General features: G+C 46.6%; 2 protein-coding genes across 4 annotated transcripts; one reads left to right on the top strand and one right to left on the bottom strand.

The window, feature by feature from the left end:
• The first annotated feature begins 2,719 nt into the window (after window positions 1–2,719).
• LOC135640304 (auxin response factor 23-like) lies at window positions 2,720–8,327 on the top strand. Of its 3 annotated transcripts, none has more exons than XM_065154613.1 (15): window positions 2,720–3,198; window positions 3,308–3,414; window positions 3,583–3,678; window positions 3,799–3,855; window positions 3,969–4,124; window positions 4,197–4,281; window positions 4,778–4,868; window positions 4,947–5,111; window positions 5,311–5,430; window positions 5,541–5,616; window positions 5,683–5,851; window positions 5,936–6,885; window positions 7,233–7,423; window positions 7,511–7,706; window positions 8,042–8,327. In XM_065154613.1, the coding sequence occupies exons 1-15, from the start codon at window positions 3,012–3,014 to the stop codon at window positions 8,048–8,050; spliced, it is 2,655 nt and encodes an 884-aa protein (XP_065010685.1). In that variant the 5' UTR covers window positions 2,720–3,011; the 3' UTR covers window positions 8,051–8,327. The 3 variants fall into 3 exon arrangements, with proteins under 3 accessions (XP_065010685.1, XP_065010686.1, XP_065010687.1); XM_065154614.1 differs by having other exon boundaries at window positions 2,721–3,198; window positions 5,951–6,885; XM_065154615.1 differs by having other exon boundaries at window positions 2,721–3,198; window positions 5,960–6,885.
• A 1,599-nt stretch (window positions 8,328–9,926) lies between these two features.
• LOC103987979 (zerumbone synthase-like) lies at window positions 9,927–12,168 on the bottom strand. Its single transcript, XM_009406467.3, has 3 exons — window positions 11,356–12,168; window positions 11,142–11,219; window positions 9,927–11,039 (listed from the first exon to the last, which is right to left on the bottom strand). The coding sequence occupies exons 1-3, from the start codon at window positions 11,373–11,375 to the stop codon at window positions 10,232–10,234; spliced, it is 906 nt and encodes a 301-aa protein (XP_009404742.2). The 5' UTR covers window positions 11,376–12,168; the 3' UTR covers window positions 9,927–10,231.
• Between the last annotated feature and the right edge of the window lie 3,577 nt (window positions 12,169–15,745).

A 15,745-nucleotide genomic window follows, 5' to 3' on the forward strand; every position in this document is an offset into this window, starting at 1 on the left:
CAACCCACACACATATATTCTTCATCTCAGTGTCACCATGGTGTCTCTCCCGGCAAGACTGCTCTCACACGTCCGTTTCATCATCATCATCATCTGTGTGCCAACCACTCTCTCATGATCTTATTTATTGTCTCCCTCAAGTATCATCCACCAGCCACACCAAATGCCACTAGAGTTGCAGGCTCTCTTTTGGAAAAGTGAAGCAACTCTTCATTTCTTTTCCTACTAAAAGGTGAATCAATCCGCCTGACAGCAACTCTGTCAGCAATCTCATGACCTGCTCGATTGATTTCCTTTTCAGCAGAACCAACGTCCCTGCAGAAAAAGAGAGAGAGAGAGAGAGAGGGGTCAGTGGTTCTCCAGAGGGTCTGAGGAGCGCACATTGGTGTCAGCGGTGGGTTCGATGATCCATGTACGGGGGAGCAGCGCCATTACAGGGGCACCTGCGGTCTTTGCTCCCCTCAACGTGGGCTCTTCTTCCACAGCAGCAGCAGCAGAGGGGGAGGGGGAGGAGGAAGGAGCAGCAGCAGCAGCCGGGCCGGCGGGCCCCGGCACTTGAATCCAACCAGGTGCGCCTGCTGGTGGTCCTCCACCCCGCACCACCACCGTCTCCCTCATCCTCATCGTCCTCCCCCTGTACGCGACCACGCTCACATCCGTCCTCCTCACCATCATCAGCTGTCTTGTCTCGCCACCAAGCAAAGCTCCATCGCCCCCGCTTGGACGTGGCGGACTTACCACCGCCCGTCCCCAACCCATGCTGGTTAAGGATAAGCACGTGACCCGAATCAAAGTGTCAACCCGGGTCGGACCATATCCCTACCGTCCCACTATGTTCCTTAAGTCGGACGTACTCATCCGCCTCTGAGGCCACCAACACACGAAGCACACTCATATCACGCAGAATTAATGTCACTATTACGTCTTCACATGAAGGCTGCCACATGCACGTACGACACGAGGAAGTGGGCCAGACTCCATCCACGTTGGTTCGGTGGGTGGCCCCGGGATGCTACATCATTGTTTTGCGTGCCCCCCCTTCTCTTCGCACCATTCGCGCACACGTGAATCGTCGTCTTTTCTCCCGCGAACCGACCCAACAAAAGCAAGCCTCTTAATTACGATGGCGCTTTGACCGGGCGCGATCGGCGTATCATGCTGCCTACAGACCACGTATCTATTTAATTGAGTCACTCAAATCATGCACCGGTTCATTATCCCCACCATTAAAATAATGGACGAGGATACCATGACGCTGATTAGCCGCCTAAATTAACCGATCCGAGGACTTTATTTTGTTTGTCTCCGTAATGACCAGCAGAATAAAATAATGAAGCAACGATTAACTTGTGATTTGAGAAGGTAGACTTACTTAATCATTAACGTATAATCTCCATCATTGTCCTATAATTACCTACCAGCAGCCTGGAGGCAAACGCCATCACGCCGGCGTTGTTTGCTTGCTTCCGCTGCAGCGACCCACCAAACCCCGTAAACGTCTGACACGGATCCCGTTACCGTTATCAGCTTTAACCCGATCCGGTCCCGGGTCGGAAAAAAGGGCGGGGGGGTTAACTGAACCCGGGGTGATGGGCGGTGGTGGGGTTGGCGTGGGACCCGGTCCTGCCGCGCTCCATTGGCCGAGGTCAGGGAAGCGGGGCCCACCTGGCTTGGGCAGTGCGCGAGAGCTGTCGGCTCGGGAAGTAGCACGCGTGGGACCCACCCTCGCTGACCCACCGTCCTCGACCGCGGCTTCGATCTATTATTATTATTATTATTATTATTATTATTGTTGTTTATTACAGGCCTTACCCCCCACCAACCCGCCCATCGTTTTTACTTGCAAAAAGGTCTTCCCACGGGTATCGGCAACCCACCGCCCGATGGACGGCTGAGGTCAGACCACATGGTTCCCATCCCCGTGTCGCGAAAAGTCTCGTGACGCGCCCGCGGCCACAGAGTCACATGCTACAGCCCTCGCAGTCGGCCGCCGCGACCTACTCCATGGCCTTCCCAATCAGCTGCGTCGAACGACACAGCATACAGTACGCATAACACGCAATCGCGCCGCTCGACGGTTTCCGAACGCGAAGACGTTATGAGATTGGAAGGACGCTGTCTGATCTGGGGCAGCAAAGGCACGAGAACGCGGAAGCGGTCCGTTATCTCGGGCGAATAGCCCGACGAAACGTGGCGGGGGTTACTTTCGGCACATCATGAGCTCGCGGGCCGCGTTACGCTCACCTTCCCGGTATCAGCACCACCTTCTTATGACGCCCTCGCGGGCTCCACTACCACCCAGTGGCTTCTCGAAACGTGTCCTCCTCGGAGGCGGGGACCACGGGGGAGGAATATACGATTTAATTTTAATGTAACTGTGACGGGAGTAAAAGGTGGTATTATTTTTAATTTCAGGAGGCTGTCCGATAATAGCACGACATGGGAGCAGCGGCATCGGGGGCGAGACGGGCAAGCGAGACGCCGTCTCCTCATTTCCACATCTGTGGAGGGGCTCAACTAACGGAGCCCTGACGGCCCCCGGGGGAACCGGGTTAAGCTACCTCGTACGTTCTAGCGCAGGACATCCCTGCAACTACTAACTTCCAATTCGGATCACCACCCTCCATTCCCGTGAATTCTGCTCTCAGTGCATTAGGTAGAGCGAGCGGACGGCTGATTTGTACTTTGGTAGATGGACAGGATCATTTATACAGCGGTCGACGATAGTACGAAGTTTCTCTGCTCTCTTCTTTGGTCTCTTGGCTCGAAAGAAAAGAAGGGGAGATAAAAGAGAGACACAGAGGGGGAGTAATATTGGGGAGAAGCGATCGGTGGAGTAAGTGGAAGGGGAAGTAGAAGGGTTATTGAGGGGGGGCGGTGATCTCTTTGATTAGGTCGTCCGCGTCTCTGTCGGTCTGGGATCGTGGGTGTTGTTCGGGGGGCTTCGATTAGGGTTTGTGATGGGTTACTTGGGTTGGATCGGTGGTGGATGACGCAATTGTGGAGTTGAGATGGATTCCGGTGAGCTCGGAGGGGGGCTGATGGCGTCGTCGGAGTTGTCGGTGAAGGGGAGCAGCGGAGGACAAGGGCAGAGTTTGTCATCGGGGTGCAGCGAGATGCTCGAGGGTCCGTCGGTCAAGGTCGGCGGAGACGCCGAGGGGAGCCTGGGATTTTCGGGCGGTGCTGTGTGCGGGAAAGGTGGGTTTCATCCCTGATCTCCGGATGTGGCCGGAGGTAATGTAATTATTGTGGTTATTGGTGTAAGGTTTTGGTTTTGATTATGACGTGATTTTTACTGTACATTCAGAAGATGCGTTGTACACTGAGCTATGGCTCGCATGCGCCGGTCCTCTGGTGACGATTCCCAGAGTTGGAGAGAAGGTCTTCTACTTCCCACAGGGGCATATAGAGCAGGTTCGCGATGGGAATTTTCATGAAAGCTCCAATTTTTTGCTCGAATTCGTCCCAAAATTTCTGAATAGGCTTCCTCTTTATCGTTCTCCTTATTTCTCCATCTTTGTTTGCGTTCTCGTGAAGGCTCTCATTGTCTTCAATTTTTGCTGCTCTTCTTTGATGTTTTAGGTGGAAGCGTCCACAAATCAAGGGGCGGACCAGCAGATGCCAGTGTACAATCTACCATGGAAGATCCTTTGCCGAGTGATGAATGTCGACCTGAAGGTGCTCTCATGAAATCCCTGTTTTTTTTTGTTGTCGTGTGTTTGTGACGTATACGGAGAACTACAGATTTCTCCCCTTTTTTCTGATTCTCATCTTTAAAGAGTGAAACTCTGTTAATAGGCTGAGCCGGACACCGATGAAGTATTTGCTCAGGTGACTTTGCTCCCTGTTTCAAAGGTATCTCTTCAAAGCTTAAGCATTTTGGCTAACTCCAAATTGTTCACTGTGGTTACTGTTAAGCCTTGAAGAGAGTAATTAGTTGAATTTTAACAAAACGGCTGTTACTTCAGCTAGATGAAAACACCGTGGAGAAGGAGATGCTTTCGACTCCTCCGCCACGGCCTCATGTGTATTCTTTCTGCAAGACGCTGACCGCATCGGACACGAGCACCCATGGTGGGTTCTCGGTGTTAAGACGGCATGCTGATGAGTGCCTTCCTCCGCTGGTAAGGTTTTAAGACTGTCTTTTCCCCTCGCGTATGTTTTGACTTTTTGTTGATTATTTGGTTGGTGATCAGGACATGAGCAGGCAGCCGCCAAGTCAAGAGCTGGTGGCGAAGGATTTGCATAGAGTGGAATGGCGCTTCCGCCACATTTTTCGGGGTATCCTAATTTTATAGCATGTACACTTGGTCCTATTTGTAGTTTGGTTATGGATTTTGTATCCTCTTTTTGTTGATAATTCTTCTGAATTTATGGCTCATTGACTTCTAAATCGCTCTGTATATCATAAAAAATGTTTTTGCCCGCCTTGGTTACCAAATAGTCATGGGCTTTGTCTCAGAAGTATATATCCATAATTAATTATTTGAAAATGTGCATACTGCAAAGGTGGCATGCTGTTGAAATTCCATGATGTTGGATTGTCATGAACTGGTCTTCTTTCAACTAAATTTTGTAGATGGCCAATATGTTGGATTATTGAGATTTGTACATTGTAAACTATATCGCAATGAAATGTATATTTTTGTTAAACAATGTATGGTTAATCTGAAAGCTAAATATATCTGTTTTTTTTAATCTTATGGTCGTTACCTTGTCCACCTGATAAGACATAATATCTGCGGACCTGATAATCTGCTCCATTGTCTTTAAACAGGTCAACCACGAAGACACCTGCTTCAGAGTGGATGGAGTGTCTTTGTTAGTTCTAAGAGGCTTGTTGCTGGGGATGCCTTTATCTTTCTAAGGTCTTTTATTGTTCCTGCCCTACCTGACATATTCAACTCCTAGTATCATGCACTAAGTAATTGCTACATGGTTAGCAGAGGGGAGAATGGTGAACTTCGTGTTGGAGTGAGACGTGCAATGAGACAGCAAACTAATGTTCCATCTTCGGTTATATCAAGTCACAGCATGCACCTGGGAGTCCTTGCAACAGCATGGCATGCTGTCAACACTGGGACGATGTTTACAGTGTACTACAAACCACGGTTTGTCGCCTATGTTTTTTTTTTTTCATTGCATTATTTCACTCATAATAAGGCATACAATGTAAAACATTAATTTGGATCTTGGAAAGAAATTTTACAAGGGTGGGAAAAAACTCATTACCTTTCTAGCAACTTCTGGTGATTGTAGTACGAACCAATAAGGTACTTCAGCTACATGTTCCTTTTGTTTATGTGACAGGACTAGTCCATCAGAGTTTATTGTTCCTTTTGATCAATATGTGGAGTCTATCAAGAGTAACCATTCTGTAGGGATGAGGTTCAAAATGAGATTTGAAGGTGAAGAGGCCCCAGAACAGAGGTATCAATAATCTATATTTTCAATTTACTGTAGGCATAAGGTTACTTTAGCAGTATCTCGAGTTAGATGATATAATCTTTTCTGATCTACACAATTTTTTGTGCCTAAAGGTTCACGGGAACTATTGTCGGCATAGGAGATGCTGATCCAAGTAGGTGGCCTGGTTCAAAATGGAAAAGCCTCAAGGTAACTTGTTATGACTGTTGATATTATTCCTTGTACTAAATTGACCGACTGCATTTCAAATTTTAGGTGCGGTGGGATGAGCCATCTTCAATTCCTCGTCCAGAGAGGGTTTCTCCCTGGAAAATTGAGCCTGTTCTTACACCTCCCCTCAATCCCCTTCCCATGCCTAGGACAAAAAAGCCACGAACAACCTCATTTCCTTGTTCCCCTGACTCGTCTGTTCCTAAAAGAGAAGGTAAAGAATGATTGGTAGGACTTCAATATTACAACTATCATGATGCATGTAAAACGAAATTAAATAATGTGACATGCTACTTAGATGCTGCTCCTAAAGTCACTGCAGAGCCTTCCCAATCATATGGAGCACCAAGGGTCTTGCAAGGTCCAGAGATGATGACCTTGAGAAGTTCTTATGCTGATAGTAATGAGTCAGGTGCAACTCACAAGCCAGTAGTATGGTCAATGAATGATGAAGAGAAAAATGATGTTCCTACTCGGAGAAGATTGGGATCAGATAGCCGGATGCTTATAAAAAGACACGAGCAAACATATAATGGGATATTTTCAGGATACTGCCCTCCTGATTCAAGTGGATTTCAGACACCATTTTTTGAGCAGACTCCAGGCGATAAGAATATTTTAAAGCCTCACTTTCAAGTTCAAGAGGCCAAACATAACTATTCTCCTGGCTCATGGTCCTTGATTCCTCCAAATTCGAACTTTGGAATGAGTGACCACAACTTTAAGACAACTGCACAAATTGGTGAGGTGTCTTATCAGAAAGCTGGAAATTGTAGATATGGCACACGGGGATTTTTTTCTGAACTTCAAAGTTTAGGAAGCATTCAAAATTCACCTAATTGGTTTACACATTTGCTGCCGGATTCTCAAATAGAGAACATGGCACAACCTAGGGTTATGAAACCTCTACCTCTGTTACCATCACAAACTGATGTGGCAAAGCCGAAAACAAATAGTGGGTACAAGCTATTTGGGTTTCATCTGAACAGTAATCCAGTAATATCTGAATCTGTTATGCCACGGAGCAACTCAGCAGACATCCTGATGCCACATAGCCATCCAGAAGCAGCATTGCCCCATCAGCAAGGCTTAGAGGTTGACAAACACTCTGAGTCATCTGTAACTGAAAGGTTGGTTGGTGCAGCACCAACAAATGGTGAAACTGAAAAACTTATTCACGTTTCTCCACGGACTCCTCAAGATTTCCAGAACAAACTGCAAAATGGTTCAACTAGGAGTTGCACAAAGGTAATCCTTTTGAATTGCACAAATGTAGTATCTTTTTTTCTTCTTAATCAATGTTAGATCATGCTTCTAGTCATCTTTTGGCTACCGTCATCACCCTTGACATAGTGTGTTGCCTAGTTGATTTCTACCGTGCATTATATCTATCTTTTAGGTTACAATTTGCTTATATTGACAATGGCAAAAGGTTAATTTTCTTCAAAAGACTGGTCTCTTTGCACCAACAGTCTGCTTCATGAAACAAGTTCTGGGGCTTAGGGATCTTTAGATTTTGATTTAACATTTATGAAGATCACTGTAAGTCGTAAGTTTGATATAGCAAGGGCTTTGACCAAGTGTTTACATTTCAGGTGCACAAGCAAGGTATTGCTCTTGGTAGATCTGTTGATCTCACCAAGTTCAATGGTTATGATGAATTGATTGCCGAATTAGATCGCATGTTTGAATTTGAGGGTGCACTAGTGTCTCCCAACAAAAGTTGGTTGGTTGTGTACACTGACAATGAAGGTGATATGATGCTTGTTGGAGATGATCCTTGGAAGTAAGTATTCGTATTTACTCTTTTTTCGGCTTTTCTTCATTTTGGAAGAGCTTAATTTCTAGGAAGCTAACTTGCTGCTGATTGCAGAGAGTTCTGTAATATGGTTCATAAGATATACATCTACACTCGAGAGGAGGTCCACCGGATGAACCCAGGAACACTAAGTTCTAGAGTTGAAGAGAGTCCAGCCACTTCTGACGGAAGAATAGCTGGCAAAGAACCGAAGGGCCCTGTGCCTGCTGCTAATTTTGAGAATTCTGAAAGGTGTCCAAGTATTGGCACGGTAAGTGGATTTCTGAGCGTCTGCCAAAACAAAGTGTGGTCCTTTCAGAACTTACCTTTTATCAAATAACGTGGGGCCATCCCTACCTTTCGGTTCTCAGAATTAAAGTAGTTCCATTAAATATTTGAAGTTAGTTTAAGGTGCAGTAGTGTTTTCCTTGCTCTTTGAGCTTTAATATCATACTAAAAACTCCACCTCATTGATCGATCATTATATATCATGACGATGACAAAAGATACCCCCATATATGACATACTTTGGATCATCTTTTTGGGTTTCGGATGATTAGAACTGAAAGGGACTCATCTTTCTTGTCTGTCTATTGCACTGTGCAGGCTTTTTGAAGATGTTAAGCCAAAAAAACTGGAACGTTGAAGATAGCTTTTTGTGGTGGGTCCAACTTATGAAATGCTTTATGCTTTGGTAAGCCCCCATCTTTGTCCTTGTGCTTGCTGCTGGGGGCTTGGAACCTTTCTTATTTCCTACAGTTTTGGTGGTGCTGTAATTTTTTGCTTACAAAATCCCTTGTGGTATATATACCGGATAGGTAAGGTAGGGCTTGATCTTTTGCGCCTACCATGTGAATAGCCCATCCGTCTATTATAGTAATTATAACTCTCATCCCCCATCCTTTTGCCCTCTTCTGCATGCCACGGTAATTTTCCTCTTGGAATGAACATGGAGCGTGATTATATTCTCTGGATTGCTCAAAATCATACTCGGTTTAAGAAAATCGATAGATAGTTCTAGTTTGCAGTTTCATATTGTGTATTGTTCACTCTAAATTTCTGATCAAATATTTGCAACTGAGCACCTAACCTCTGGTTCTCAAGAAAACCCTAAGCTTGACAGGAAGTTATTGGAGCTTGTGTTGTCTCCCAGTTTACAACCTATGCTGTCACTACTGCACAGATTTGGCATGATGTGGATCATGGTACAGGAACGATGGATGAACAGTGAAATTTCTCACCGTTGCTAGTTTATACTTGGTAGTCAGCAAAACGTTGTTTGTGGATCTCTTTTCTTCGCCAACAATTGTGGCTTCATATGAACTCCAGTGCTACATGCAGGTCAGATATGGACACCTTTGTGGGTAAAAAACCTACCAGGGTTTAGGTTAGACAATGCATTTCATTGAATCAATTAAATGCAGTCATGTTTTTTTTTTTCTTATAAATGTCCAGGCCATGATGAGTTGAGAAAATCATTGTTTTGAAATGTCTTCAGAATTATGTATAAATGTATCTCAAAGGCTGGTAGAACATGACTTGCAGTTTGAAAGGAGGAAGAGAGTATCAATTTCCAAAATCTTCCGTCAAAGCAGTTTTAAACCGTATGTGTAGTACTTTTCCTCACCTTTCCGTGCAGGGTTTCTGCTAGTATACATATGACAAGCTACTGCTGTGCTGTTGGGACATGTCATGAACGCTGCTGGCGCTTGTGGCAGGCAGTCTGGCCCCATACGTGAACAATAATGCGGAGAGGGGAGATGTAAATTGAGATCAATCAATAGCATTTGCCTTCAATGCCCGTCTGTTCGAGGTACGCCCACTAAGTGGAACCCCTTTCTGTTCAATTTCCTCTGTCTGAGAATTGACGTGCATGTGTACGTACAATGCTGTGATTTTTACCTGTTACCAAGGCTAAATCTTCTCATTTGTTTGAGACCTTATGTGAAGTTTCACTATTGGTAATATTGCAATTTTCGTTGTCAGAAAGTTGCATCAGACTGCAGAGTTTCTGTGTTAAGCAAATTGGCAAACGTACCTGCACTGAAGATCGTCATAAATAGGGGAGTTTTGTGTGAACTTGATAAGATGTCATTACGGCAGATTGTGACTAGTCGGTCAGAGCACAAATGGGTTGATGGGCTATTTAGACCAAATCGAACCGTTACTGTGTTAAGAAAGAGAATGTAGTAGTTTATTGATATGTATGGCATACAAAAACATATGGATGGATCACTCGGCTAAAGAGAATGCTGCCACTTTAACTGTACTTGGATGTTTGGTTGGTTGTATTGAAGAGGGTATGGATTTTGATGTTTAAGCAGGAATTCTTATGAATATTAAGGCAAGAACTCAATTTATTATTGTCTTAACTTGGCCATTAGCAGAGAAAACATTGTTGCTTCACTGCCTGGAATCATCTACTCTATTGCCTTATTACATACATACAATGGGGTGTTCGAAGACACAAAGTGATCTAAGAGGATAGGAGTTGGTAATATGATCCTAATTCCATTGATCGAAGAAGCATTTTGGACAAAGCTCGAAACATTCTAACGCGTAGGACCAGCATCCCCAGGACAGCCCACATGGCTACCACCCATCACCATTAATTCCAGATACAATGATAAAGTCCACTCCCAGATTGGTATGGTTTATATTGTCTTTCATGAAATGGACCTCCATTCCTTTCACTGCCTCCAACTAATGAACTAAGATAAGATCATCGTGAATGCACCATCTCCACTACAGTTTGGGTCCATGCACACACATGTAAACCAGTTGTGACCAACTCTGTCATGGGTTAATCCCCTCCGGCATCGGCAAATTAAGGTGCTTGTAGCTTGTGAACCCCCCATCCACCACGAGATTATGACCCGAGACGTACTTGGACTCATCAGACGCCAAGTAAACGGCCGCCTTCGCCACATCCATCTCCTCACTCCTTGCTCCCCTCAGCTCGCTCACACTATCCACGATCTGCTCCATCCTTTGCCTTCCCACGTCGCCGTACAACTGGGTGAATTGATCCACCACCAGGGGCGTCAGGGTCACGAACGGCGAGATGCAGTTGATTCGGACCCCGCGGCGGCACAGGTCGCCGGCCAGCGACCTCACCATCCCCGCCACCGCGAACTTGGAGATAGCGTACGGGTGCGTACCGAGGCCGCCCATGAGGCCGCTGATGCTGGAGACGCAGATGATGGAGCCGGCGCCCGCCGGGCCCATCACGCGGGCAGCGTGCTTGACCCCCGCCAGTGTCCCCCGGACGTTGACGCCCATGACGAGGTCGAAGCTAGCGAGGTCGAGGCGGGCGACGTCGGTGGCCGTCGGCGGCCCAGCGATGCCGGCGCTGTTGTGCATGATATCAAGCCGGCCGTGGCGGGCCACGGCGAAGTCGACGGCCTCGGCTACCTGCGGCTCCACGGTCACGTCGCATTCGACGAATTCGGCTTTCGGGCCGAGCTGTTGGGCTGCTTGCCGGCCCGACTGCGCATTGACGTCCGCGAGGACGACGCTCGCACCCTCCTGGATGAACTCGAGGGCCGTCGCCTTGCCCAACCCGCTTGCTCCGCCGGTCACCAAAGCCACCTTCCCCTCCAACCTGCGGCGGTGCATTTAGAACAGCGAAACAGTCATCAAACGACTGTCGCGTCCCAATAAGAACTTCGCCTCGCATGAAGCCAAGACGGACTCTTAGACTCACCTGCCGCTCCGCACCGCCGTCGAGAACTTCACCCGCTTCTGCCACGAGCCATCCTTCCTTCCGGCCACGGCCACTCTCCTGCTCCGTTTCACAACCCACAGTGATCACAATTCGAGAACAATCGACAGCCTCCACACCTTTAATCTCAATCCCGGAGGGCAAGAAACCACGTAAAACCAAAAAGGTGGAAGCCAAAGAAACGGAAAGTACGTGCCTGGAGACAAGTCGGAGCATCCTAACAACGGTGAAGGTGAAGGCAGGGTGGGACACGATCCTTGGACCACGGAAGCTCGCTTATATTTCTATTGCCTTCGCAGCTCCTTCGGTCTGCGGTCTCTCACCTTCCTCCACTATATAACGACGACGAGCTCGCTTCCCCATGCAACCCGCTTGCCGATATAATATTATCTGCGATAAAAAAAGAGTAGATCTGCTTTTTGGATCCGAAAAGGCCAATTTGGGATGGACAAAATGGAAAACATAAGCCCTGCCAAGAAATCACGTCGAGAAGAGCCTATCGATGCTTCTGTTACACGTTAACTCGCAGCAGACCCCCTCGCAGGGAAACCATTGTTTACACAGCACGAGATGTCGCCCCCTTCCGATGACTTCATACCGCAAAACAGGGGAGGCCCCGTTGGGCCCCGCCTCGCTGCAACTCGACTCGTAACGCAAAGCCCTGTCAGCCACCGGTTTACCGACGCGTGTCCCCCCAATCGGGTGGCGCCCATGCTTTGGAACTGCGCGTTGCTGCATGGTGGGCCACGTACGGCAGCAAAACCCGTGGCGTTTGCTTTAATATTCGCGTCGGCTTTTGTCTTCCCGCCTGAGGGAGAGGAGGGGACGGAGAAGGTCACCGTGTGACAGGCAGCGAGTGGTCTCGTCAACGTATAAGGGGAGGGTTTGGTGTGCTGTATCATCGTTGTTGCTGCTTTCGGGAGAGCAGAAACAGAGGCAGGTAGAGAAAGAGAGAGAGAGGGTAAGAAAATGATGGCCCGGCGTGCTCGGTCTCAGCTGAGTTGAAATTAATTGCAGAGCAGGTGAGCGAGGAAGGTTTCGGCCATAAAAGCTGCTCCCAGATCTTCCAAGAGCAGGTGGAGAAAAGATCTCCGCAGTAGCAGCTTCACCTCGTTTCGTTCCTTTGAGGGGTAAAACATCCCCGATTCTTTGACCGGAGGAATCAGAGAGCCAAGACATCAGATGAACCATCACGTCTATGGCAATAAAAGCTATGAATACAGGTGATGACATTCCAGTTTCAAGAGGACACAGAACACATGGTTTCGGCTCGAAGAAGCTGGCATGACAAGCACAGCTCACTCACCTTCTCCCTTCTCTTGTCTGTATTATTAATGTGTTGGCCATGGCTGGTCGGTCTTCTGGACCATCATCCATGGCGTGGCATCAGCTAAATGCAGGGAAAAAGGGTCCAATCGTGCTGTGTTTTGACTCTGCAGTGGATGACTGCTGCCATGAACTCCAAAAAGCTGGTGCGCCTAATGCCACTACATCCAAAAAGCAACCCCTCTCTCCCCCATCATCTTCTTCGCCTCCTTTTATCCCCCATGCAGTTGTGTTCCACCCCTCCCTGCGATCATTTGATGGAATTCCTATGTTGTCTCTTTCATCAGGGTGGGGAGACATCCCCAGCTGGCCTCCCCTGTTGCTGCTGTACGTGTACGCCACACTATTAACAACAGGGTGTGGCTTTCTTTAATGCTTGTGCCATGCAATGATGACGGGCTGGCCGAACCGCACGATCGCAATCGGACGGCCCTCGATTCGGATCATTACTGCCTCCGCCGCCGCCGCTGTCGTTATTTGGTTGGTCGCCGGATTAATGGTGTCATTTAACTCCCACCTTTCACGTTGAGTAGCCGCAGGTTTCTTTAAGTAAAAGGAAAGCTTTGTTCTTGTCGACTTCCAACTTTTGGGACGATCCAAGAGATAGCTTGCAATTTAGGCACGCATTAGCTACTTGTTGGTTGCGAGAAGGATTAGAATAGGCTGAAATCATTTAATTTGCGGCTCTTCGCCGACGGCTTCATTCGATTAATAGAAGGAGATAATGTGTACTGCCAAGTATAAAATAAGAAGCGAACAAGCTGGCCATGCATGAAGCTTCGCATCTTTGCTTAATTATTATGGTATATTACTTTATCATGCAAGCTTCTTCGTGTCTCTCTCATTGTCCTTTTAGCATGTGGCATTAATACAAAACACACTTAGATATGTTAATTGATAAAGGCACGTGATAGAGATACACATGAAATAATATCTTTTATTTTTTATTTCCTTTTAGCATGTGGCATTAATATAATATCTTTAAGTGTTTGATTGAGGAAAATATCAGAATCAAAATCTATACAAATACTTATCATTTCAATGAATAGAATCATCTATTTTATAATATATTTCTCAATTCTATACAGTATCAGACTTTTCCTCTTTTGCTCGATGATCTTTCTCAAACCTCGACATCTTGTTATCTTTGCTGTCATTGCTACGACTTCAGTCATCGAAAGTCGTGCTACCCTTGATTGATCTAACGTCTCCCCTCCCTCTCTTCCTTTCCACCCATCGTCGGTGCCCCTCTTCTCCACCTTGTTGCAGTTGTCTTCCCCCTTCCTCCCTATGCCGACAACAGCCTCCTCCTTCTTCCGAATTGATACGACAACGTTTTCGCAGTGGTTGTGATTGCCCTGCTTCATCCGATTTGCTAATACTACTCCTCTCTGGCGATTTTGTTGTCCTGCTCATAGATCAGACCCCTTACTGGTTCTCGCTCAGGTCGTTGGACTCTCTCTTCTTCCTCCGAAGTGTCAATGACACCACTACCCTACTCTGCTTCGACAAGACCAGTTCTGCTTCCTCCTTCTCTTGTGGCATTCCCTACCCCTAGATCTCGTGGAACTCTAGTGAAGCATCCCCACTTGTTTCTCAAATCATCGCATCTTGCCGATCTTTACTCTGAGCGCTCTCTGCCCGAGCGCTCTATCCTCAATGGCTTCTTCCTCGGTGATAAACCTCACATTCCAAACTTAAAAAAAATCAAAGTATTGGGTTATTTATGTTATCCCTAGCTATAACCCTATGCTTCATATAAGTTAACCTCAGGATCCAAGTCTTGTATCTTCATAATATTATGTCATGTTAATTTTGTTAATGTTAGGAACAGGGTCGGCACTAAGAGGGGGGTGGAATTAGTGCAGCGGAAAAAATGTTGGTTTCCAAAAATCCTTTTGTACGATAAAATCGAACTCAGAAATGCTTAACTTTGAAAGCGAAGTAAGAGCGTATTGAAGACAGTTTGTAATTAATGTAAATTGCAGGAAATAAATGCAGAGAACACGTCAATTTTATAGTGGTTTGGTTGTCGTGACATACATATACTCCGCTGATTCCTCTTCCGTCGAGGCCACCGGCATCTACTATCGATCTTCCTATAATAGGCGAAGATCAACCTCCTTCTTACACCCATCTTCTCCTTTTACCGGGTTTAGGAGACAATCCTTACAAGCACTCAGTCATCTCTCAAACTATTCTAATACTTAGACTAGAGGAGGATTCTCACAAGAGATTTTTACAGTGTTTTTCCCTTTTTAAATTCTCTATGCTTGTGTTTTTTAATCAGGGATGAGACAGGTATTTATAGGTCTCAAGTTGATTCAAACTTGGAGCCTAAAAACATCTCACCCCGGGTTTCTTGGGTCCGGGCGATACCACCGCCCAGTCTGGTGGTACCACCGCCTGTAGCTTCTCGGAGGTTGTGTCTGGGCGGTATCACTGCCTGACACAGTCTAGGAGACTGTGCCACGACGGTGTCATCTCTTGGGATACTATTTGGGCCTTTTCATTGGGCCTAACACCGTTCCTACATGGGCCCAACTGGCCCCTAAATGTTTTGACCCAAATCTAATCCCAATTATGTGCTAACTACGAATTCTAAGACATTTCCTAAGCTAAACAAGTCTGTATGTCTAGTTTCTTCCGGCGAACTTCCGACGATCTCTCGACAATGTTCCAGCGGACTCCCGGCAAGCTCCTGGACTTCACGATAATCTTCTTGGTGAGTTCCGACGAGCTTCTCTAGCAAGCTCCAAGACTTCTCGGCTAGTTCCTGCAAACCTTTCGATGAACTCTCGAACTCCCAAAGAAATCGCGTCCTTGACTCCGAGACTTCATTTTGCTTTATGCCTTGCTATCGTAGTTAATCCTGCATATGTAATATATACTTCGATCTATATAATTAATACTAAGCATTAATCATGTTGTCCGGCATGTCATTGGTCCCTCGACGCTTCATCCGATTCTTCGGCGCATCATCCTCTCTTGCGGCTTATTACCCAATCGGTTAGTTGACTCCGCAACTCCGATATCCTTGGCGCAATATCCGCTCTTCTTGGCCCAATGCCCGAATCCATGGCCCAAAACCTTCTGTCGATACGTCGATCGATCCTCCGGCCTGATGTCCAATCTTCTGACATGTTTTCCTCTGGCCCAACATGATTCTTCTTGCTTTAATTGTCACATCTTGATTGAAGCATCCTGCATCACTCAAAATGTAGATCAAATCATAAACACTTATCAATTGGTTTCATTAT

Source organism: Musa acuminata, chromosome BXJ3-6 (assembly GCF_036884655.1).
Source record: "Musa acuminata AAA Group cultivar baxijiao chromosome BXJ3-6, Cavendish_Baxijiao_AAA, whole genome shotgun sequence".
In the NCBI taxonomy this organism is placed as follows: Eukaryota; Viridiplantae; Streptophyta; class Magnoliopsida; order Zingiberales; family Musaceae; genus Musa; species Musa acuminata.